This window comes from Gymnoscopelus microlampas, assembly GCF_963454915.1.
Source record: "Gymnoscopelus microlampas genome assembly, chromosome: 7".
NCBI lineage: Eukaryota > Metazoa > Chordata > Actinopteri > Myctophiformes > Myctophidae > Gymnoscopelus > Gymnoscopelus microlampas.
In genome coordinates this window covers 38,504,940-38,529,534 of record NC_139944.1, presented here as the reverse complement: position 1 = coordinate 38,529,534, position 24,595 = coordinate 38,504,940, and the positions used below count along the sequence as shown (strand labels likewise).

The following is a 24,595-nucleotide window of genomic DNA, read 5'->3' as shown; positions in this document are numbered from 1 at the left end:
TCCCCCCATAACGTGTTCCTTCCACGCGCTACGTCCAACCGGGGAAACTCCCCCCTGTCAGGTGATAAGAAGGTCAGTTGGCTCTCATGCATTGAAGGAGGCATGAGCTCGGCCCTGGCCTCCCTATAGGCTGGTGAGGGGAGTGTAGCGCCCAGGATCACTTAGAAAATTGGCACTGGGTGAAAAATAAGGGTTACAAAATTGCGGGAAAAAATAGCAGATATACAAGCTTGCAGCGCGGCACGAAGTGACGCGCTGTGAGCTTGTATATCTGCTATTTTTTGAATAGCCAACGCTAAAATCTAAAAATGTCACAGTTGCTTTCCCGGATTGAATGGATTAATCTACATGGGGAAGCTATTGGAGAATGTAACCGTTATGTATCCTGTATCTGATTTACGGTTACTGGAATAAACAGACATTAACACAATGTAAATTGTTTGACATTACAGCTGTATAATTAACCAGACCCCTGTTATGCTATTTCCATTTCCACTGTGAAGACTGACTCCCCCGCTGACTCTCACTACTTAGATCATAATATATTAACATTTCACTTCCAGATATTTAGCACTTATTTCATTATTTTCTTTTTTTCTTTTCTTTTCTTTTTCTTTCTTTTTTTGTGGCTATAGCTCCAGTAGTCTGTGTTTTAACTAATTAGACTAGAATGACCTAATGAGCTGGGTCACAGCCAGCATAAGGAAGACTAATCTACTGACACACTGGAGGTTGTTCTGCTGAGCGTTGTGGAGAAAGATCCTGCTCTTTGCTGTTTTTCCTTTATCCTCACTGTCGGGTGGAAACCTTGTATGTCCAAAAACCTTTCTTTTCAGAAAATGGAGGGAAAAAAGAACCTGTGCTCCAATGTGGTTATTATTTGTTAATACTTTTCATCGGTTCAATATTTATAAAATATTATAATATCATATACTTGAAAAAGACCGAAACGGTCGAAACGTCGTATCTGCTGTTTGTCGCAAATACAAACGTGGAGCATTCAAACAGTGAGTTGCGAGTCCCCGCTTTGTTTTCAATATTGATAAAACCCACAGACACACTTGACCACTTTCACTTTCAAACAAATAGCAAAAATAGCCGATCTAGAAGCTCACAACACGTCGCGATGCGACGTGTTGTGAGCTTCTAGAGCGGCTATTTTTGCTACTTTTGCTACTTTTGCTACTTTTGCGTGACAGGTGACACTATCGTACGACAAAGTAGAGCATTAATAAAGAACGTTTAAATATGGAGATACAAGGTTTCTCTCCCGACGGTGACGTTATGCTAATGTAGCAGTAGTGGCTCAGATCCTCTGCCTGATGACCACAAAAAGCACCCACAGCTATAAGAGGGGGAATGTTCCTTTAGCCTTTTGGTTAAGATGTTGGCTTTCCGATTCCCGGGCCTTAGTACACTTGTAAGGTGCTCCGGGGCTCATTATGGCCTCTTGGCCGTCTGTTAGTTGGGACATGATCAGTGGTGGAAAGTAACTAAGTACATTTACTTAAGCACTGTAGTTAAGTACAATTTTGAGGTATTTGTACTTTACTGGAGTATTTCCAATTTCCAATACTTTTCCAATACTTCTACTCCACTACATCTCGGATCCAAATATTGTACTTTTACTCCACTCTATTTACTTGAAAACTTTACTAGTTACTAGTTACTTTGTAGTTACTTTATAGTTACTTTGTAGATTTGTATTATTATTACAAAACATACATTAACACATTGCCTGCCTAAGACGTATATATACGTCATTTAGAAATCAGCTGTTGCCTGCCAATGACGTATATATACGTCTTTGGAAAAAAGGGAAAAAAAAAAATTTTTTTTCAAAAAAAAAAAGGTAAAAGAAATAGCAGATGTGCTCTGCATGTTCTCCCCGTGTCTCTCATGGTAGTTAATACCCTCACAAAAACATGTAGTAATCCTGGTCGCTATAACGCCTCCCCCCATAACGTGTTCCTTCCACGCGCTACGTCCAACCGGGGAAACTCCCCCCTGTCAGGTGATAAGAAGGTCAGTTGGCTCTCATGCATTGAAGGAGGCATGAGCTCGGCCCTGGCCTCCCTATAGGCTGGTGAGGGGAGTGTAGCGCCCAGGATCACTTAGAAAATTGGCACTGGGTGAAAAATAAGGGTTACAAAATTGCGGGAAAAAATAGCAGATATACAAGCTTGCAGCGCGGCACGAAGTGACGCGCTGTGAGCTTGTATATCTGCTATTTTTTGAATAGCCAACGCTAAAATCTAAAAATGTCACAGTTGCTTTCCCGGATTGAATGGATTAATCTACATGGGGAAGCTATTGGAGAATGTAACCGTTATGTATCCTGTATCTGATTTACGGTTACTGGAATAAACAGACATTAACACAATGTAAATTGTTTGACATTACAGCTGTATAATTAACCAGACCCCTGTTATGCTATTTCCATTTCCACTGTGAAGACTGACTCCCCCGCTGACTCTCACTACTTAGATCATAATATATTAACATTTCACTTCCAGATATTTAGCACTTATTTCATTATTTTCTTTTTTTCTTTTCTTTTCTTTTTCTTTCTTTTTTTGTGGCTATAGCTCCAGTAGTCTGTGTTTTAACTAATTAGACTAGAATGACCTAATGAGCTGGGTCACAGCCAGCATAAGGAAGACTAATCTACTGACACACTGGAGGTTGTTCTGCTGAGCGTTGTGGAGAAAGATCCTGCTCTTTGCTGTTTTTCCTTTATCCTCACTGTCGGGTGGAAACCTTGTATGTCCAAAAACCTTTCTTTTCAGAAAATGGAGGGAAAAAAGAACCTGTGCTCCAATGTGGTTATTATTTGTTAATACTTTTCATCGGTTCAATATTTATAAAATATTATAATATCATATACTTGAAAAAGACCGAAACGGTCGAAACGTCGTATCTGCTGTTTGTCGCAAATACAAACGTGGAGCATTCAAACAGTGAGTTGCGAGTCCCCGCTTTGTTTTCAATATTGATAAAACCCACAGACACACTTGACCACTTTCACTTTCAAACAAATAGCAAAAATAGCCGATCTAGAAGCTCACAACACGTCGCGATGCGACGTGTTGTGAGCTTCTAGAGCGGCTATTTTTGCTACTTTTGCTACTTTTGCTACTTTTGCGTGACAGGTGACACTATCGTACGACAAAGTAGAGCATTAATAAAGAACGTTTAAATATGGAGATACAAGGTTTCTCTCCCGACGGTGACGTTATGCTAATGTAGCAGTAGTGGCTCAGATCCTCTGCCTGATGACCACAAAAAGCACCCACAGCTATAAGAGGGGGAATGTTCCTTTAGCCTTTTGGTTAAGATGTTGGCTTTCCGATTCCCGGGCCTTAGTACACTTGTAAGGTGCTCCGGGGCTCATTATGGCCTCTTGGCCGTCTGTTAGTTGGGACATGATCAGTGGTGGAAAGTAACTAAGTACATTTACTTAAGCACTGTAGTTAAGTACAATTTTGAGGTATTTGTACTTTACTGGAGTATTTCCAATTTCCAATACTTTTCCAATACTTCTACTCCACTACATCTCGGATCCAAATATTGTACTTTTACTCCACTCTATTTACTTGAAAACTTTACTAGTTACTAGTTACTTTGTAGTTACTTTATAGTTACTTTGTAGATTTGTATTATTATTACAAAACATACATTAACACATTGCCTGCCTAAGACGTATATATACGTCATTTAGAAATCAGCTGTTGCCTGCCAATGACGTATATATACGTCTTTGGAAAAAAGGGAAAAAAAAAAATTTTTTTTTTTTTTTTTTGCATTTTTTTATAATTTCAACCCTTGTCGAATTATGAACAGATTAGGAGCTAAAAATGTTCGAAGATTTGCTGCTCCATTCACTTCAATGTTAAAATTCAAACGGACAAACAATTCACTTTGTTTTTTGGTTTAAAACTACTGCTTTTGAGCTATATTGAAACATCAACCAAACATGTCAACGAGGTCAAAATGACCTCGTTGACATTTGTGAAACCACACCTGAATCTCATCTGTGATTAGAAACCATCTGGGGATCAATCATACTGGAGGAAAAAAATCTGTGGCTACGCGAACAGGTACCAAAAACATGGCAAAACCCTGGCAGGCAACAGCTAAAAATCTGAAAAAACTCTGGCAGGCAATGTGTTAACCACTTCAGCCCTATATACATTTAGGCCATTCGAAAATAACCGATCTACGTGCTCACAATGTGGCACGATGCGACGCATTGTGAGCTTATAGATCTGCTATTTTCAAAAGATTTTTATACATTTGAAAACTTGAAATGGGACATTCTGCATAGAGTCATTTTTACTTTTGGTGCTTTTAAGTACACTTTGATACCAATACTTTTGTACTTTTACTCAAGTACATTTTGAATTAGGGACTTTTACTTGTAACAGAGTATTTCTACATTGCAGTAATTAGTACTTTTTCCACCACTGGAAATTATCCAGTGCACATTGCTTTGCCTCTTGCCCGGGTGGTGGAGGTGGTTGGGGGGCGGGGGGGGGGGGGGGGGTAGACAGTCCTATTACTAGCTCTACTTCAAACTTCTCCTCCAGCTCTGTTCAGAGTTATAATAGATTATAAATATGCAGCCGCATCACTAATCACTTTTGTGTTTTCAGAATGCATGCTTGGCTGAAAAGGGTAGATCTGTGTTTTAAAATTCTTTCTTGGCTCAGTTTCAGTTTGTAAATGGATTCTCTTTTTTTTCTCCACTTTTTTGGAACATCTGTCGAGCATTAACCCATTAAGACCGGGGACGCACCTGTGTAATTTTAAGATTTATTTGGCTATTCAAAAAATAGCAGATATACAAGCTCATATCGCGGCACCGAGTGCCGCGATATGAGCTTGTAGATCTGCTATTTTTTGAAAAATTGTGAAAAATATGTACAATTCTTTGAATAATGTATTTTTAAAGTGAACATTAAGTCATTCAAATCTTTGCTTCTCGGCATTCAACTTTTTTTTTTGAAAAATCGTGTTTGTTATAATATCAGTGGTTCTCAAAAATGTATTTGGCCATGGACCCCCATCTCAAAATATTTTGTTCCAGGGACCCCCCAGAAGTTGTAACGGAGTTAAAAATACAATATTCAAAGATTTGCACACATTTTTCAAAAATAGCAGATCTACAAGCTCATAGCGTGGCACTCGGTGCCGCGCTATGAGCTTGTAGATCTGCTATTTTTGAATAGCCAAAGAAATCTTCAAATGACACAGATGCGTTCCCGGTCTTGAAGGGTTAATATATCCACAGGCTGCTGCATTTATTTCTTTATTTCTGCTCTTGTGCTTGGAAAAGAAAAAGGAAAAAAAAACACCCTCTGCCACACATACACCAACAGACATCAAAACTGGAAAACAAACCGAGTCCCTGGGGAACGGCTGATAGCCTTTGATATGATTTTTCCTTGTCTTTTTTTTCCTTTTCTCTCTTTTTTTCCTATGTGTATTTCCTCAGTATTTTTGACATAGCAGCAGAATGTGTGCCCTCTGTGCTGATGCTAGTGGGGCTGCTGTGTTGTGGCTGCCTGGCTACACCTGGCTGAGCAGAGAGGCAGCAGAGCTACAAGTCACGGGGGATTTGGTGTGTGTGTGTGTGTGTGTGTGTGTGTGTGTGTGTGTGTGTGTGTGTGTGTGTGTGTGTGTGTGTGTGTGTGTGTGTGTGTGTGTGTGTGTGTGTGTGTGTGTGTGTGTGTGTGTGTGTGTGTGTGTGTGTGTGTGTGTGTGTGTGGGGGGGGTTTTCTCATAACTGTCTGCAAAAGGTGAAAAGGAGATTCATGGTGTGGAAAAAGTACTCAAATATTTTACTTAAGTAAAAATATCAATACCGCAATGTAGAAGTGCACTGTTACTGTACAAGTAAAAAGTCCTGAATTCAGGACTGGAGTAAAAGTACAAAAGTATTGGTATCTAAATGTACTAAAGGTAGGTATTGCTATAGAGTGTTTGTTCAGTAACAGATGTCTCCCTGTCTCTCCAGCTCTTTAATAAACAGAAAATACATTTTTCGGTAGGTGTCAAAATCTCAGCCAATCAGGAGAAAGTACCCATTTTTAAGCTTAATTTGTATAGTGTTCCAGTTCCAATTTTGCCTGCTCATTTCTTAGTGTCATCACTTCCAATTTCACTTGTTTAATCTGTATCCTGATTGAGTTCTCTGTCCTGGTTGGATAACATTGGAAATTAAACTGAAACTGAAACGAAAATGCATTTTCTGTTTAATAAAGAGGTGGAGAGACATGGAGACTCCTAATACTGAACAAACACTCTATAGCAATGAGTACTATCAGAATATAGAGCTATTTAACACTTATTTTAACTAAAGCAAATCACTTACCCTACCTTTAAAGTATACCAAAAGTAAAAGTACAAGTAAGACGCGCAAACGCGGGAGGCGAACGAAAATAAAAAAAAAAATGAATAAAAAAAAAAATATTTGAAAAAAAGTAACCAATAAAAAAAAAAAAAAAATACAAAGAAATTCCGCGTTAAAAGGAGCATCTTAGAAAAATACAAATTCACAAAAAAAAAACTTTGAATGTTTCTGAACAATTCAACAAAGTGTTTGAGGTGCCTGTTTCACCCACTTCCGGGGGGCGGAGCCAAAATCCGAGCCCGAAGTATTTGTTCGTAGACCCCCACTTAGGGGGGGTAGAAAAAGTTTGGGAGCGATTCGGGCACTTTTCATTTAACATGGGGTTTCAATGGGGAGTTTTTAGGAGCCTTCTCCGGGGCGTGGCTTCCGGGGGAAGGGGCGGGCTTAAACACAACCTTGACAGGTGTGTTCAGTTTTCAAAGACCTTTCATTTGATGTATGGTACGTCTATATTGGACATTTACTTGACTGCACACAGGCAGTGCACACATACTGCACACAGAGAGACAGAGACACTCACAAGCCGAGCACGGTGTCATAGTAAGCTCCACTTGCGCGGCGCCTCCTTGTTCTGCGTTCGCAACAAAAATGCTTGAAAATAGCAGATCTACAAGCTCACAACGCGTCGTGATGCGTGGTAAAATTCATGCTGTGGTAAAAAGTACAGTACTTGAGTAAATGTACTTTGTTACTTTACACCACTGCTACTATGTCTGTCTGTGTGTCTTTCAGGTCTCACATCTCTCCGGCGTGCCATAGAGATGAACTGAGGAGTGTGCAGAGAGCAAGCAGCACTTGTTAACTCTCATCATGAACTCCCAGATCGCCATCTGCCTCAGCCGCGTCGGGCCCACGAGGTCATCAAAGACGAGCCATGGATTAGTTGCCCTGCTGAGCATTGTCTGCTGTATTTGTGCCTTTCACCTCACTGCCGCCATTGACATCCCGTTGGAGGGTGAGTGCCAACTTCCTTCCTATAGAGCGTTTGAGGGGGGGGGGGGAGAGGGGGGGGCATGTGTCTTGTTTCAGTGCGTGTCCTGCATTACTTCCACAGCATTTACGCTCTACTTTGGACCATTTAAAACAGTTCCGGTGTAAACAGTGTCCATGCACGAACGAGGAGCGCGTCTGGTGCGTGCGTGTGGTGGGGTTCAATGTGACCTGCGTACACACACACACACACCCCCACACACACACACACACACACACACACACACACACACACACACACACACGAGCATGCTCGTGTGCGCGTCTCATTCATGCATGAGCCTGTTTATCCTGGAACTGTGTTAACCCTGGAACTGTGTTAAGCAGTAAAGTTTCAGCAAAAAAATCTTTGTCTTGGAGGTAACGAGGACACAGACTGGATACAAAAGACATGGAAGTAGTTTTTTTTACTTTCTATGCAGATTTTTTATATAGCCTACTTTTTCTGTTGCTAATCTTGGACCCATTCACCGTGAAGGAATGCGACACAAACGAAAATTCTCAATGAATCCGAGGCTTCGTGGGTAGAGTAATAGATGGAAAAGCTAATCATTTGTGGGTGAAATGTTCCTTTAACCCATTAAAACCCGGAATGCATCTGTGTCATTTTAGATTTTAGCTATATATAGCAACATACTTTTTTTCAGAAAACTCTTAGGATTTAGAACAGTGATTTACAAGCTTGTACATCTAATATTTTTGAACATTTTTGAAAAATCTTGAAAGTATTTGAAAAAGACACACCTGTCACCTATTTAGGTTAATAAGGAACCACACAGACTCTACCTATTTGTTACGACCCTTTAGGTCTAGTCTAAGGATCGCAACATAATGACGGAAACCACAGCACTTGAATGAATTAAATTGTATTTATTACTCACAAACAGGCAGGAGTAGGGAGTAATGCTGAATACAATATGTTTTAGTAACTTGAAACAAATAACAGAACAAATGAATACTACAAAATATGAGAATGAATAAATGAACAAAGGAATGAAACAAAGAACAAAGCAGGCTAACCAATAACAAATGACAAACTAAACAAAACAGAACAGAAGCCTCCTCACGAGGAGCTCTAAGGCACCATAGTCATTGGTAGTTCATAGAATAGGTGGTGGGGGAAAGGAGGGACAGAGTCTCCGCTCACACTAGTAAGTGCTGGATGTTTCCCCCAACAAGTGTCAGATACGAATGAGCCTTTGTAGAAGAACGGCAGCCGGTCTGTCAGTCGTAACCATGGAAACGAAGCGAGCAGGCCAATCCGTGGGGGTGATCACTCCCCACGTGCCGATCCGTCGTCAAGCCACGCCCCCATGCCACAGGACGACTGAGATTGTCAATGAGTGATAGCAGCCAACGCCCAGGCCAGCGCCCTCACTCATTCTGTTGTAACTCTTAGGCCTACTATATAGGATATAGAAACAAACAAACATAACAGAACCAATAACAAATAATAACCTAATAATAATACTAATAATAATACCAACGGCCCCCTGGCCGTAACACCCCCCATCCTAGAGAGAACTTCCTCCCCCAGAGGTTTTCTCTAGCATGGGTTTACACCTTAACCCTAAGGTTTACTTTACACACGTGAGAGGGCATCAGCCAACACATTATCGACGCCTTTTTTATGGCGAATCTCAATATTGAAATCTTGCACCAGTAACGACCACCTCATGAGCCTCTGATTCGAATTTTGCATTTGTTTCAAAAAAACCAATGGATTGTGATCCGTATAAACAAGAACAGGTAAAGGGCTTGAGCCGACATACACTTCAAAGAATTGTAATGCTAGCAGTAAGGCCAGAGCCTCCTTTTCCACAGTACTGTAATTGCCTTGTGGCGCATTGAATTTTTTCGAATAGTAGCAGATGGGATGATCGATACCTTGTGCGTCCTCCTGCAGTAACACCGCACCGGCTCCGCCGGCGCTGGCATCCACCTCAAGTTTGAATGGCTGGTCGAAGTTTGGGGCTGCCAGCACAGGGGTACTGCAGAGGAGCGCCTTGCAGGATTCAAAAGAAAGTTGACAAGCAGGTGACCACACAAATGGTTTTTTAACACTGGTCAGGTCAGTTAACGGCACAACTATCGCAGCAAAATTTTTGCAAAAGCCGCGATAATAACCGGCCATTCCGAGAAATCTGCGGAGCTCACGCCTCGTTTTGGGCGCCGGATACTCAAGTATTGCTTGAATTTTTGCATTTACTGCGCGGACCTGACCTTGACCTACCTGCCTGCCAAGATATGTAACCGTAGCACACCCAAACTCGCACTTGGCCAAGTTCAATGTGAGGCTGGCCTCTGTCAACCTCTCAAAAATCAATTTTAAAATGTGAATATGCTCAGACCAAGTCTCTGAAAACGCAACAACATCATCCAAATACACTTCACAGTTCTCTATCCCGTTAAGAACAGTGTGCATTAACCTTTGGAATGTGGCGGGTGCATTTCGAAGCCCGAATGGCATTACAGTGTACTGATAAAAACCATCGGGTGTCACAAAAGCAGAAATATCAGACGCACGCCGGCTCAAAGGGACTTGCCAATAGCCTTTGAGTAAATCAAGTTTAGTAACAAATTTAGCAGAACCAACCCTGTCCACACAATCCTCCATGCGAGGCAGCGGGTAGGAATCAGCTTTTGTCACATTATTAACTTTTCTGAAATCAGTACAAAAACGCTGGCTACCATCAGATTTAGGCACAAGCAAACATGGTGAACTCCACGCACTAGAGCTGGGCACAGCCAGTCCGTTCTCTAACAGATAATTAATCTCTTTCTTAAAAAGAGCACGTTTAGTAGGGTTAACCCTGTATGCATGTTGTTTGATTGGGGGGTTAACACCTACGTCTACGTCGTGAGAAAGGACATTAGTACGGGAGGGAGTGTCTGAAAACAGAGCGGGATTATCTTTAATTAAAGAAATAATATCTGCTTGTGCGCGCTCATCTAAATGGTGCAAAAAATTGGGCAAATTTGCCACCACGTCAGAGTTTTGCAAACGTAAGCCAGAGGAGTTTTTTGCACGTAAGCCATCACTTTCGGGGGAATAAAGCGAGGGCGCAACGAATGCCACCGAGGCAACAACAGCGGGTGAGACTGGAGATGCGCTCTCGGCGCGATCACAGTATGACTTGAGCATATTCACATGACAGACCCTGGTCTTCTTTCTACGTTCTGGTGTTTTAACCACATAGTCTGTCTCACTAAGTTTTTCCTCTATCACATAAGGACCACAAAATTTTGCTTGAAAGGCAGAACTAGGGATTGGGAGGAGGACCAGAACTTTATCTCCTACTCGAAAATCCCTCTTTACAGCCTTTCTGTCAAAATTTTCTTTCATCTGATCCTGAGATTCAGACAACGCACTGCGGGCTGTCTCTCGAGCTTTGTGCAGGCGCTCACGAAACTTGGACACATAATCCAACACATTTGTGGCTGGACTAGCTGGGTCACACAACAGGCCATCTCTAAACGCATGGAGAGGACCACGCACACTGTGGCCGAAAACTAGTTCGGCAGGACTGAAGCCAAGCGACTCCTGCACACTCTCCCTAATAGCTAACATAAGAAAGGGCAAACCCTCATCCCACGCTTTTCCCGTCTCAGAACAGTACTTCTTCATCATCGACTTAAGCGTTTGATGAAAACGCTCAAGCGCGCCCTGGGACTGTGGATGGTAAGCACTGGACTGTCTGTGTTTGATAGAAAGAGAGGATATCACCTGCGCAAACACTTTGGAGGTGAAATTACTTCCTTGATCCGATTGAATTATTTTCGGTAGGCCGAAAATAGAAAAAAAATTAGTCAAAGCCTTAATCACCACTTTAGCCTTTAACGTGCGTAACGGGAACGCCTCCGGATAGCGAGTAGCCGCGCACATCACAGTCAATAAGTATTGGTGACCAGACTTTGTCTTAGGCAATGGGCCTACACAGTCTATGATAATATGTTCAAATGGTTCTTGAATGATTGGGATTGGTCTCAACGGAGCGGGAGGAATAACCTGGTTAGGTTTTCCTGTAACCTGGCACACATGACAGGAGCGACAAAAATCGGCCACCGCGGATTTCAATCCTGGCCAATAAAAATACCGAAGAATGCGATGATAAGTTTTTCGAACACCCAGATGCCCCGAAAAATTATCATGCGCCAAACTCAAAATTTGAGATCGAAAGGCCTGAGGTACAACAATTTGTTGCACCGAATTCCACTCCAAATTACCTACAACAGGCGGATACCACTTACGCACCAGAAGGCCGTCCTCCTCACTATATGGGCAGCTCGTGTCACCTGTACGAGCTGCAGCCCAACATATAGCGAGAGACGGATCATTCTGTTGCGCCAGCATGAATGATTCTCTGTTCACATCAAACACAAACTCGGCCTTAATGGGCAACAACCTATCACCCACTCTCTGCTTGGATTCGTGTGCAGGAACACTCAGTGGCTTTTCAGAAAATAAGAACGAATCGTTCAAACTTAACACATCATCAAATTTCCGTGCCTGCGCACGGGTCACCGCACAGGCAGGGAACACAGTGTGTGGTCCCCCACATACAGAATCAAAATGGTTTAAGTCAATCACCGGATTCTCAGTAACCTCTGGCGTCGGAAAAACCTTCTCCCCTGCCAGATCATTACCGAGAATTAAAGTAACACCGTTCACAGGTAAACAATCTCGTGTACCGACCTGCACAAAACCTGACACAAGAGGCGAGCGCAAAAAGATGTTATGCAGTGGCGCGCGTAACGAACTCATTTCTACCCCAAGCAACAGCGCATCAGAGCCACAAAAGGACCTATTTGAAAAGGGCAGAGCACTGCGTAAAATCAAAGACTGAGAAGCCCCCGTATCACGCAACATGACAATGGGGACCTGCTCATCTTCACTTTCCGACAGCGCAACTGTACCTTTTAAAAGGAATGGGCCAAAGCACTCGTCCGTCTCTGCCTGGACAGGCTCACCTGAACCAAGTGGAGACGGAGAAATAGAGCGCACAAAACCCACACCTTTTGATTTTTTAGGAGAATCTGAGCTCTGATTATCTTTGCGCTGCAGGAGCGTAGGGCACCGAGAAATGAGATGCCCCTTCTCATGGCAATAGAAGCACTCTCTAGCCTCCGAAGAGGCACGGCTACTATTGCCAGAGGGAGGCGGGCTTTTTGAGGACCTTCTCTTGTGGTAATGTTTCCCAGGTTTTCCATTCGGGCCGCTTTCGCGCCGCCCTGATGGAAAAATTGGACGGTGAGACAACACAAATTCATCTGCACTAATTGCAGCCTTGGCGATAGTTTCAACTTTTCGCTCATTCAGGTACACTACAACTCTCTCTGGCAGACATGACTTAAACTCCTCTAACAAAATTAGCTCGCAGAGCTGGTCAAAATTGTATACTTTACTTGCTTTACGCCACTTTTGAAATTGCACACACTTCTCCTGTGCAAATTCAACGTGAGTTTGATTGGCAGTTTTTTCAGTAGTTCTAAATTTTTGGCGATATGCCTCAGGGACCAATTCATACGCCCGAAGAATTGTTGCCTTAACAATTTCATAATCCAAACTCTGGTCAATGGATAGACTAGTACAAACCTCCTGGGCCTTGCCCACTAATTTACACTGCACCAATAAGCTCCACATATTTCTGGGCCATTTCACAGTTGCTGCTATACGTTCAAATGCATGAAAATAGGAATCTATCTCCTTCTCCTTAAAGGGAGGCACTAAGTTAATATGCCTCGTGATATCAAAGACAGGCTCAGCGCGCTCAGGGAGGGGACTGGATCCCGTCGCAGCTACAGGCTGAGAGGCAGGTGACCGGTCAGAGTCAAGCCTCACCCGCAAATGAAACAACTCGAGCTCCTTGCTCTGCCGCTGGAGGTTAACCTCCGCGGTTTGGAGCTCGAGCCGCTTCATCTGGAGCTCCACCTCTCGGAGGCGGAGGGCTACTCCTAGATCACCCATATCCCCCTCAGCTACTGGTTGTTTTTGCTCAGACATTTCAGGCGGTTCTGGTTCGGAATCAGAGTCTGAGCCATGGAGATCCGCACCCCCATGGCCTCCAGGGGCTGCCGAGAGAGTGTCTGGCTCCCCCCCAGCTACACCCCCAGATATACTCACCGCCGCTGCTTCTGACGATTCCAGGATGCCCCTCTCCTTTAGTCGCTGCGACACACTGGCCTGTATCTCTGCCTTTCGGGCCCCAGCCAAAATATTGATCTTGTAATCTTTTGCTATGGCCATCAGTTCTACTTTTGTGCACTGGCTTAAGTGTTCATCAGTGAGGACTTGTACTACTTCTACCTGACCAGAGGACATGATTATACCCCGAATAGTACAATATACTACCTGCCAATCTTTCTTTTAAAGCAAAATATACCTCTTTCACCCCGCAACCACCCTACTATTGCTACTTACTTTAACCAATAATGATTGCCTTAGCTTAATCAAAATAATTAATTAGCCTAACGGAAAAAAAAAAAACTTTTTTTTTTTTTTGTGTCTTTTTCACGCCAACCGAGAACCCAGTTTGTGTAATGGCCTGGATCCGACCCAAACCACCACACAAACTGGACTGGACGAGCCCCCAATTATGTTACGACCCTTTAGGTCTAGTCTAAGGATCGCAACATAATGACGGAAACCACAGCACTTGAATGAATTAAATTGTATTTATTACTCACAAACAGGCAGGAGTAGGGAGTAATGCTGAATACAATATGTTTTAGTAACTTGAAACAAATAACAGAACAAATGAATACTACAAAATATGAGAATGAATAAATGAACAAAGGAATGAAACAAAGAACAAAGCAGGCTAACCAATAACAAATGACAAACTAAACAAAACAGAACAGAAGCCTCCTCACGAGGAGCTCTAAGGCACCATAGTCATTGGTAGTTCATAGAATAGGTGGTGGGGGAAAGGAGGGACAGAGTCTCCGCTCACACTAGTAAGTGCTGGATGTTTCCCCCAACAAGTGTCAGATACGAATGAGCCTTTGTAGAAGAACGGCAGCCGGTCTGTCAGTCGTAACCATGGAAACGAAGCGAGCAGGCCAATCCGTGGGGGTGATCACTCCCCACGTGCCGATCCGTCGTCAAGCCACGCCCCCATGCCACAGGACGACTGAGATTGTCAATGAGTGATAGCAGCCAACGCCCAGGCCAGCGCCCTCACTCATTCTGTTGTAACTCTTAGGCCTACTATATAGGATATAGAAACAAACAAACATAACAGAACCAATAACAAATAATAACCTAATAATAATACTAATAATAATACCAACGGCCCCCTGGCCGTAACACTATTGAAAGATAATACTAAATCTACATTTACAGGGAACCACTAAAAGCAAGAGTAAAATCCATCTATGATGGATTTATTTACACCCGTTATCTTGTTTAGAATCCGGTTTCTTTTCCCTGTTGTGCCACAGCTGAGTATATCCAACAGTTTCCTTGGTAACATGTATTCTAGCACTGAATTATTCAGAAACATCTCTTCAGGGTGTGAAAGGGAGAACAGTTCAAACTATTTTTTTATTTTCTTTTTCAAAGCAATGCATACTGTACTGACACTGGTTGATGTAGCCTCTTTAACTCTTTAAGACCGGGAACGCATGTGTCATTTTTAGATTTCGTTGGGCTATTCAAAAATAGAAAATATACAAGCTCATAGCGCGGCACCACGCTATGAGCTTGTAGATCTGCTATTTTTGAAAAATCATGAAAAGTTGTGCAAATATTAGATTTTTCTTTTCTTTTTTTTTGCACGGACATTTGTAACTCAAATCTTTGCTTCTGGGGGTTCCTGAAACTAAATATTTTACAAATGTTCGCTTTAAAAAATATATAATCCAAGATTTTGCCACGAATTTTCACGATTTTCCAAAAATAGCCAAAAGACATCTAAAAATGACACAGAGATGCGTTCCCGGTCTTAATGGGTTAATTCGTTGCTGTAACCACATGTGTTTAAGGGTCTCATACTCAGATACTGATGACAAAAAAAAAGGATTATTCTCACACTTACTAACTGTGTTTTTGTTTTGTTTGTGTTCCCCTGCGGCCATGGATTTGCTAGTTTTAGGTCATGTAAACAGTAAGTTTGCTCTGCTGTGTCCTACAGTACAGTAGCTTCATTTTAGTTAGTGGCGTCATCATCAGCTCTCCCTGGCTGGATGTCTTAAACACAGCCACAGCTGTAGTGTCGTGTGTTGAGATCTATCATCACACGTGTCATCTTTAATGACTCCATGAAACTGATATCTGAGATCCGTGACATTTGATTAACCTTTGACGGTCAGTCGGTCATATTAGTGACACTTGATAGTAGGGCGTGACTGTCATTTCCATTATTAACTCATCTTTAAGCCATTAAGACCTGGAACGCATCTGTGTCATTTTTTGATTTGAGCTAAAAAAGCATAATTTCACACTTAGGCTATTAAAAAATCACACCCAGTGTGAAGTGGGCGGTGTGTGGTCATCACAACATGACTCAGTCCATACTGCTATTCATAGGGCTGCACATGTGTCATGTGTTTCGCTAGCCAATCACAGTCCTGAATTTGCAAAGTCAGCCAATCACATTACAGTTAGTGGTGATGACACTAGCTGTAATGTGATTGGCTGGCTTTGCAAAAGTATCGATTTGCATTAACAATGGAAGGGTTAGGGGGTATACAATGCGTTGTAGACTATTGGCCAATCACGGTGCAGGATTGGTCGGTGTCCAAAACTCACTTATAGGGGGCGGCTACACCGCCCCAAAAATAGCAGATCTACAAGCTCATAGCGCGGCACTCGGTGCCGCGCTATGAGTTTGTAGATCTGCTATTTTTTTTCAAGCGAACATTTTTAACTCAAATCTTTGCTTCTGGGGGGTCCCTGGAACAACATATTTTCAGATGGGGGTCGGCGGCCAAATACATATCATTTTGGGGGTCCTTGACATGAAAAAGTTTGAGCACCACTGATATAGAAACATACGTTTTTCAGAATACTGTTGGGATTTAGAAGACATTTCTAGAATCGGCTTCAGGGTCTCAATGGGTTAATGTTTAACCAGAGCTGTCTACAGATCATATGAAGAGCCGTCGATCTGCCTCACCCCCATCCATATCAGACATCTAACCATTTGCACACGCCCACTTTTGTGTAAAGGGGAAAAGAGTAAAAATCGTTAAATGTTATCTCTGTGTGTGTTGTCCAGTTATGCAGCTGCCCACCATCACAGCCCAGTCGCCCAGCTCTCTCATCGCCTTCCCCTTTGACGAGAGCTTCCCCATGACGTGTGACGCCAAAGGGAACCCCGTGCCACAGTGAGTATCAAGCACTGTATCTCCAGCAGATGGAAGAAAAAGGGGGCGGGGGGGTAGCCCTGGAGAGCTTGTTAGCAGATACTGACGCTACAATTTTGGCAGGAACTGTAGTGTTTTGTTGTGTCTTGTGTACCCACTTTGCAAAACTGAACATACTGTACTGCGTTATAGGCAGATCTTAACCCACGGTTGCCCTTTTTTGTCTCCGCCAGGCCGAAAGGCATGGCGAGAGAGTATGTTTTGCACCCTGTCCGTCCGTTCGTCCGTCCGTCTGTGTCCGTCTGTCTGCGACCAGCTAATCTCCGGCACCATTGGCCCGGTCGCTCCGAAACTGTGCACACACACTCCCTGGATGCCAATTCAGAACCTCTTCTCCAACATTTTCACATGGGCCTGTTATAGCGCCACCAGGAGGCCGATTTGTGCAAAACCCATTTACTCCTACAGATTCTATCCAAACGTCATGCAAATCGGTACACAGTATCTCTACAGTCATGTGATCAACACAGATCTGTCCGGTTTTCCATCTTCCATCCTCATTGGCTAAAGTTGGCTTCCAAAGTTTGCAGGATTGGTCCGTTTAGCAAAACACATTTTTGGAACATAATGCCTCAAATCATGAATACAGTGTCCGATTGCCGTGAAAGGCCTAAAAAGAAATGACACCCTTTTCACATTGGCCTGTTATAGAGCCACCAGGAGGCCACAATAATGTACCTGACCTGGCGGAGACCTGTGCTCCGAGGAGCACTTTTTCTAGTTTTATTGTAATTTTGGCTCATACAACCTTAACCTCTTTTCTCTGTGCAGCTTTCGTTGGACAAAGAATGGAGAGGAATTCGACCCCTTCCTGGACCCCCGTCTGATGAAAGAGGAGGACTCTGGGACTTTTGTGATACCCAATAACGGGAACCTCACCGAGTACCAGGGAACCTATCGATGTTATGCCTCCAACAAGCTGGGGACGGCCATCTCGGAAGAGATTGAGTTCACTGTTCCCCGTGAGTAACATACGTCTTATGTTTTTTTTTCGGGTTGTGCTCTGTTCCTGTGCCTTAAAAGTGATTCAGGGTCTTGGGATCCTGTTTAAGCCATTCAATCCTGGAACGCATCTTTGTCACTTTCGATTTCTTTGGCTATACACAAATATCAGATATACAAGCTCATAGCGCGGCACCGAGTGCCGCGCTATGAGCTTGTAGATCTGATATTTGTGGAAAGAAATCGTGCAAATGCGTGCAAATCTTTGAATGTATCATTTTTTACTCAAATCTTTGCTTTTGGGGGTTGCCCTGGAACAAAATGTTTTGAGATGGTGGGGTCCGTGAACAAATACATGATAAAAGTTTGCGAACCGCTGATATTATAGCAACATACTGTAAGTTTAAAAAACAAAAACTGTTAGGATTTAGAAGACATTTGTAGAATCCCCAGAAGCAAATATTTGAGTACAAATGTACGCTTTAAAAAACATTTATATTCTCCCAAAAGAAAAGCAGATCTACAAGCTCATAGCGTGGCACTCTGTGTGCTGCTCTATTTTTGATTAGCCCAAAGTATAAAATAAGCTTTATAGATAAAAATCTAAAATGACACATTATGGGTTCCCGGATTGAAGGAGTTAATAGCTGTGCCTTTCCATTGTGAGCTTTCTATTGTATTGGCCATGGCAAAACGTCATTGAAACTCCCGAGTGTTTCATCGCCTTGCTTCCTCCCGTGTATACCTGTACAGAGCAACGGAGGAAAGCATTGAGTGTGATCTAGCCTCTCCATCATTTCCGGCTGGTAAATCTTTCATTTCGTTGCAAAGCACAGTACATAAATCCTCAAAGAAATCCACTCCGAGGGGAGCTGCGACTAATTCTGGCTGTGCTTCAACCACTCAGCGATGTTGACAACAAGCCCCACAACAGTAGTAATGACGTCTGTTTCTTCCTACAAGCCAAGGCCTGGAAAAAAAAATGTGCCATGGAATTCAATTCATTGGATGGTACATGGGGAATGCCCAAAGCTTTTCTATCTCCTTGCCTCGATGCAACACTCAAACCTGACTGCCATCTTGTGGAAAAGATGAGAACTACACACAATACCTAACTCATTTTTCACAATTTGTCTTCTTGACAGAGGTGCCAAAGTTCCCTAAAGAAACGATCGACCCCCTCGAGGTCGAGGAGGGTCAGCCGTTTGTTCTAAAGTGTAACCCACCCAAAGGAATTCCTCCACTTCAGATCTACTGGATGACCATCAGTGAGTGATTCTCTCCAATAATACTCAACCATTACATGCATGGTATGTGGTTGAATCAGGGTTGGGGGGGGGTCAGCCAGACAGTTGCCAAGTCAACATGGTAACTGAGATACATGGTAATAGCAGTGGTGGAAAGTAACTAAGTACATTTACTTAAGTACTGTACTTAAGTACAATTTTGAGGTATTTGCACTTTACTTGAGTATTTCTAATTTCCAATACTTTAACTTCTACTCCACTACATCTCAGAGGCAAATATTGTACTTTTACTCCACTACAATTATTTGAAAACTCTAGTTACTAGTTACTTTTTAGATATAAATGATGATATTATGAAACGTACATTAACCACTTTAGCCCTGTTGTACTATTTGAAAATAGCAGATCTACAAGCTCACAACGCGTCGCGATGCGACGCGTTGTGAGCTTGTAGATCTGCTATTTTCAAACATTTTAGTACTTTTACTTTTGGTACTTTAAGTACATTTTGAGGCCAATACTTTTGTACTTTTACTCAAGTAGATTTTGAATTCTGGACTTTTACCTGTAACAGAGTCTTTCTATATTGCAGTATTGGTACTTTTACTTAAGTAAAGAAGTTGGGTACTTTTTCCAATAGACACCTCATTCTTAAATAATGTCTTCATGGGCTTTACATAAGAACCTTACTAGTGTTATTGATATAGTAATGTATGCTATTTAGACAGCATGCAAGCTGTGATGTCTACTTGCTGTCTAGTTACTTTATAGCGCATACTTGTTTTCTTAGCACTCTAATTACTCAAGCACTTACCCTGTTGTTGGCTGACTAAGGTTCATGGCGCTTTACTCTGACTTTGCACCATGGCAAGTCCCTCTGGATTTAGAGCGTCTGCTAAATGCCTAGGTTGTAAATTGTAACCTTTTCACAGGAAATGTGTTTCTGGTGTTTGCACTCTTGTCTGCATCAAAACACACCTACTGTTCTGAATGAACGGAGGTGAAAATGAAATGACACCAGCCCTGGGTTGCATCATAACAGATCCTTGATGATGTGGTTGCCGATTCATCCCTTTCCCCCAACAATACAAATATGTTGATTGTTGTCTCTCTGCGCCCCCCAGATCTGCAGCATATAGAGCAAGATGAAAGGGTGTCCATGGGCTTGAATGGAGACTTGTACTTCGCCCACGCGGTGGAGAAGGACAGCAGGAGAGACTACTGTTGTTTCGCCGCCTTCCCTAGAATACGCACCATCGTTCAGAAGACGGCCATGTCTGTCATCGTCAAGACAAGTAAGTGTCAAGCAAAACCTTCCAGGTTTCTTTATTCATTAATGAAACTCCTGGATGTATGTTGTTGAGGCTTCGAACCGGTGTGACGCAAACTCTTGATTTGTTTTTGAGAGCATTGATCATATTCAGTGAACCCATTGCACTCCATATTCATAGTGATTTTGAATGCCATTCAAGTGTCATTTCGTCTTAAAGTTTTGTATTTTCCTTTGATGTGAATCATGTGATCTCAATGTCACCTGTGTCTTTTTTTGTTGTCGTGAACTGACAACGTCACCTTCATATTTCATCATTCATATTTTATTTTCCTATCGCATTCGCCCTTCATTTCAGACAAATCAAACAGTGGCACGACTACTGACAAAGGTAAGCTCAAACACCAGCAGCATGTCATGTTCCCATGTTTGTTCACAAGCCTGTGTTATGTATGTGCGTTTTCTATAGCATAATGAGAGCGTGTCCAATGGGGAATTAAGCGCAATCATTGTTTCCCATTAAAAAAGCATAATGACATTTTGGTTGGAGTCATCTATCTCCCTCTTTAAACAAATGCTGTGTTTTTCTCCAAAGCTAATGCCATCAAGGAAAGGAAACCCAGTCTTTTGACGCCCTCTGCTGCCAAAACGGAGAAACAGCTGGTCAAAGGAGACGAGCTGCAGTTGGAGTGTATTGCAGAGGGATTGTGAGTACATCTTACATCAGGGGGCCACTATATTTCCACACTCACTCCAGAGGGCCACATTGCATATACAGTACAGTACTTCTATGTCACACAAAAGTAGCAAAAATAGCAGATCTACAAGCTCAAAACGCGTCGCAGTGCGACACGTTTTGAGCTTGTAGATCTGCTATTTTTTAAATGGAATCCAGATTTTGTTTTGTTATTTTTTTATTGGAATCCTGAAGTAATATTTTTATTTAATTTCAAAAGCATTTAGCTATACTTGTTAACTTTATGAACTTAAATACAAATACATTGGACGTAAAAAAAGACAATATAATTTTAATACTAGTCATTAAGCTACTAATAAAGACTGAAAGTAATCAAAGCGGGTCATGTTTGCATGTTTGCAATTGTAACAGCTGAAATCAATAATTTATCAGTATTCAGATATGCTGGCCGCATTAAGTGAAGGTGGGGGCCGCATGTGTGTGGCCCCCGGGCTGCCAGTTGCCCATGTATGTCTTACATAATTTTATAGGCCCAATCCGCAAGTCCAAAATAACGCCATTCTTCCACCACAGTGTTGCATCGTTTATGTTTATCTGAAATAGAATCTTGTGAGTAATGTTGTTTTATTGTGTGTATCAATAGTGTCCAGTAGAGAGTTACTGTCTCCTGGTCTGGTGAAGTAGTACAAAAGTTTCTGTCTGCTGTTTGACATTCTAAGTTATTGTAATTTCAAATCACTACCAGGCTTAAATATTGATTATGGTAGCCAATAGGCTCTATGCACAGCACTGACAGCAGCCATAGTGTAGAAAGAAATTCACAGGTGTTGCTAATGATACTAATGAAGGCTCTGTTCCATTCTGGTCAAACAGGGTCAGGGTGCTGATGTTGTGCACGTTGGCTCACTGAACACTCTGCTACACCAGTGGGTCTAAAAGTGGGGTTCAGGTACCCTCATGGTTCCTTGAGGGGGTTCCAAATGGCCTCTTACGGGTGTGTAACTCTGAGAGTGTACAAGTGGAACCAAATGGACCCGTAAGGGTCCATTCGGTTCCATTTGTACACTCTCCGAGTTATGGTGGTCGTGGAAATTAAAAAGTCTGAGAAGCACTGTGCTACTCTAAATGGAACAGAGCCTTCATTAGTATCATTGGTAACACCTGTGAAGGAAGTGATAATTATGGCTGCTGTGCATAGAGCCTATTATGTGTTTTTCTTCTCACTTTTGGTTCTTTTGTATTTGTTGCTTACGTTACTACTAAGTGGTAAAACAGGTAAACCATTTCACACTGCTGCTTTCACAGGTGTAGCAATTAAAAATATGTCAAGTGTACTGTAACTATGGCGATGGCATTTTCTCCAAAAATGCACAGACAACCGGTGTGCAACATAATAATAACTTAATAACTACCATTTTGGTAACCATTTGTTTATTTTTGTATTTTTATGTTTTGCCAGTCCAACTCCAACAATTGAGTGGGAGAAAATGGGTCACAACAAGCTTCCTGACAGAGCTAAAGTGGAGAACCATGGGAAAGTGCTGATCGTACCGGCCGTAGATGAGCGCGACGGTGGAAAGTACATGTGCAAGGCCAAAAACGCCATCGGAGAGAGCATCGCTTACTTCATAGTCACAGTAGAAGGTACTACAGGCATTGTCAAGTTGGACTTTTGTGAGCGTATTTTTTAATGAATACTCTATATTGCTTCTACTGTATGTTGAATGCATGTACAGTTATGCATTGCATGTTTGTCATGTTCTTGCATTTTAACCCATTAAGACCTGGAACTGTGTCATTTTTAGATTTGAGCTAAAAAGCATTATTTTACACTTTGGGCTATTCAAAAATAGCAGATGTACAAGCTCATAGCGCGGCACCGAGTGCCACGCTATGAGCTTGTAGATCTTCTATTTTTGAAAAATCGTGAAAATGTGTGCAAATCTTTGAATATATATTTTTTTAAAGCGAACATTTTTAACTCAAATCTTTGCTTCTGGGGGTCCCTGGAACAACATATTTTGATGGGGGTCCGCGGCCAAATACATATAATTTTGGGGGTCCTTGACATGAAAAAGTTTGAGCACCACTGATATAGAAACATACGTATATCAGAATACTGTTGAGATTTAGGAGACATGTAGAATCGGCTTCAGGTCTCAATGGGTTAAGTGAAGCACGCACTGTATGGGTATGACATGTTACACATTGTCCCTTCAGAGCCTCCAGTGTGGGAGTCTGAACCTCAGAGTCAGCTGAACATGATTGGCGCAGAAGTGCACATCAAGTGCTCTGCCACTGGGATTCCTCAGCCCACGATAACATGGAGGGTGAATGGAGCACCTCTGGGTACGTTCAATTCATGTTCAAAACCTTTATTTGAAAGAGAGCCTCTCTTTCTCAATGACAAGAATGAGCATTTTTAGAGACTGTGAAGAAGAATTTTAGCATTCTCCCAGCCGTCTCAAATGTATCTCTGTATCCTGGCACAAAACATTTTTTTTGAGACAGAGGGTCCGCAGCCAAACAAAAATACATAATTTTGGGGCTCCTTGACATGAAAACGTTTGAGAACCACTGCTATACACACACACACCTACCGTACTTTTGTTTACAGAGTGAATCTTTTTGTTCTTTGCAGAGGCCTCGGTATTGAGCAGAAGAAGAGGCGATACCATTGTTCTACACGATGCCCAGGCCTCGGACAGTGCCGTCTATCAATGCGAGGCCAACAACAATCATGGGACGCTTCTGGCTAATGCTAATATCATGATTATGAGTAAGTATGATATAACTTCTTAGTTGTGTCAGGATAGGTTTTGTCACGATGATGACATTTCACTTGACGATTAATTGTCGCTCAAATAATAGTGATTTAACGATTTAATTGCGGTTAAAAATAACATTTCTGTTTGGCTTTTAGGCTTCGTAAACAAAAGTTGCACAGGGCAGACATGACAAATAACACATATTTAATTACTTTACACTTAAAAATAAACATTAATAGTAGAAATAGCTGATCTACAAGCTCAAAATGTGTCGCATCGCGACGCATTTTGAGCTTGTAGAACTGCTATTTCCACTATTTATATATTTTTTTGAAAATATTTGAACATTTTAATGATATTTTTGGGTCTTTTTCTGCCTTTATTGTTAGAGATAGTAGACTGACAGGAAATGGGGGCGAGAGAGATGGGGCGTGACACGCAGCAGTCGGCGGGATCGGGACTCGAACCCGCTACATGCTGTCAGGCTGGCATTGCAGCCTAGGGTGCCTGGACCGCACCACACTGCGGCCCAGGCCATTTACTGTAGTATGAACATTTTTAACATGGAAAATATCATGATGTTTATGCAACAAAAATCTAAAATGTCAAAACAAAATTGCGATGAGGCGATTATTTAATCATTGTGACAGGCCTATGTCAGGACTCTGTTTTAAAGTTCAGCATATCATGAGTCATCATCTTTTCCAGGAAGCCCATTATAATAAACACAGTCTTTGAAAATGCTGTTTAGAGCCCAAGTAGTTGCTTATAGTAATGTCAAGGAAGGGCGCATCTGTTTATGAGTAATTGACAGACACGGGTATTAGTCAGTGGGAGACTGTCGGATGTTGTGTCTGCCTCAGATAGAGTCGCTCGCTTAGATTGGCGAAACGTTCC

The 24,595-nt window shown here is 42.2% G+C and overlaps 1 protein-coding gene across 2 annotated transcripts in view; it reads left to right on the top strand.

The window, feature by feature from the left end:
• chl1b (cell adhesion molecule L1-like b) overlaps window positions 1-24,595 on the top strand; it is a 110,311-nt gene that overhangs the window by 45,478 nt on the left and 40,238 nt on the right. For both annotated transcript variants that reach the window (XM_084063605.1, XM_084063606.1), the window contains exons 2-11: window positions 7,148-7,370; window positions 16,627-16,735; window positions 17,546-17,736; window positions 18,862-18,984; window positions 20,088-20,258; window positions 20,592-20,624; window positions 20,829-20,940; window positions 22,390-22,574; window positions 23,151-23,279; window positions 23,572-23,709. In XM_084063605.1, the coding sequence (XP_083919731.1) occupies window positions 7,226-7,370; window positions 16,627-16,735; window positions 17,546-17,736; window positions 18,862-18,984; window positions 20,088-20,258; window positions 20,592-20,624; window positions 20,829-20,940; window positions 22,390-22,574; window positions 23,151-23,279; window positions 23,572-23,709 (1,336 nt within the window). In that variant the 5' untranslated portion in view covers window positions 7,148-7,225. The remainder of the gene's footprint in view (window positions 1-7,147; window positions 7,371-16,626; window positions 16,736-17,545; window positions 17,737-18,861; window positions 18,985-20,087; window positions 20,259-20,591; window positions 20,625-20,828; window positions 20,941-22,389; window positions 22,575-23,150; window positions 23,280-23,571; window positions 23,710-24,595) is intronic.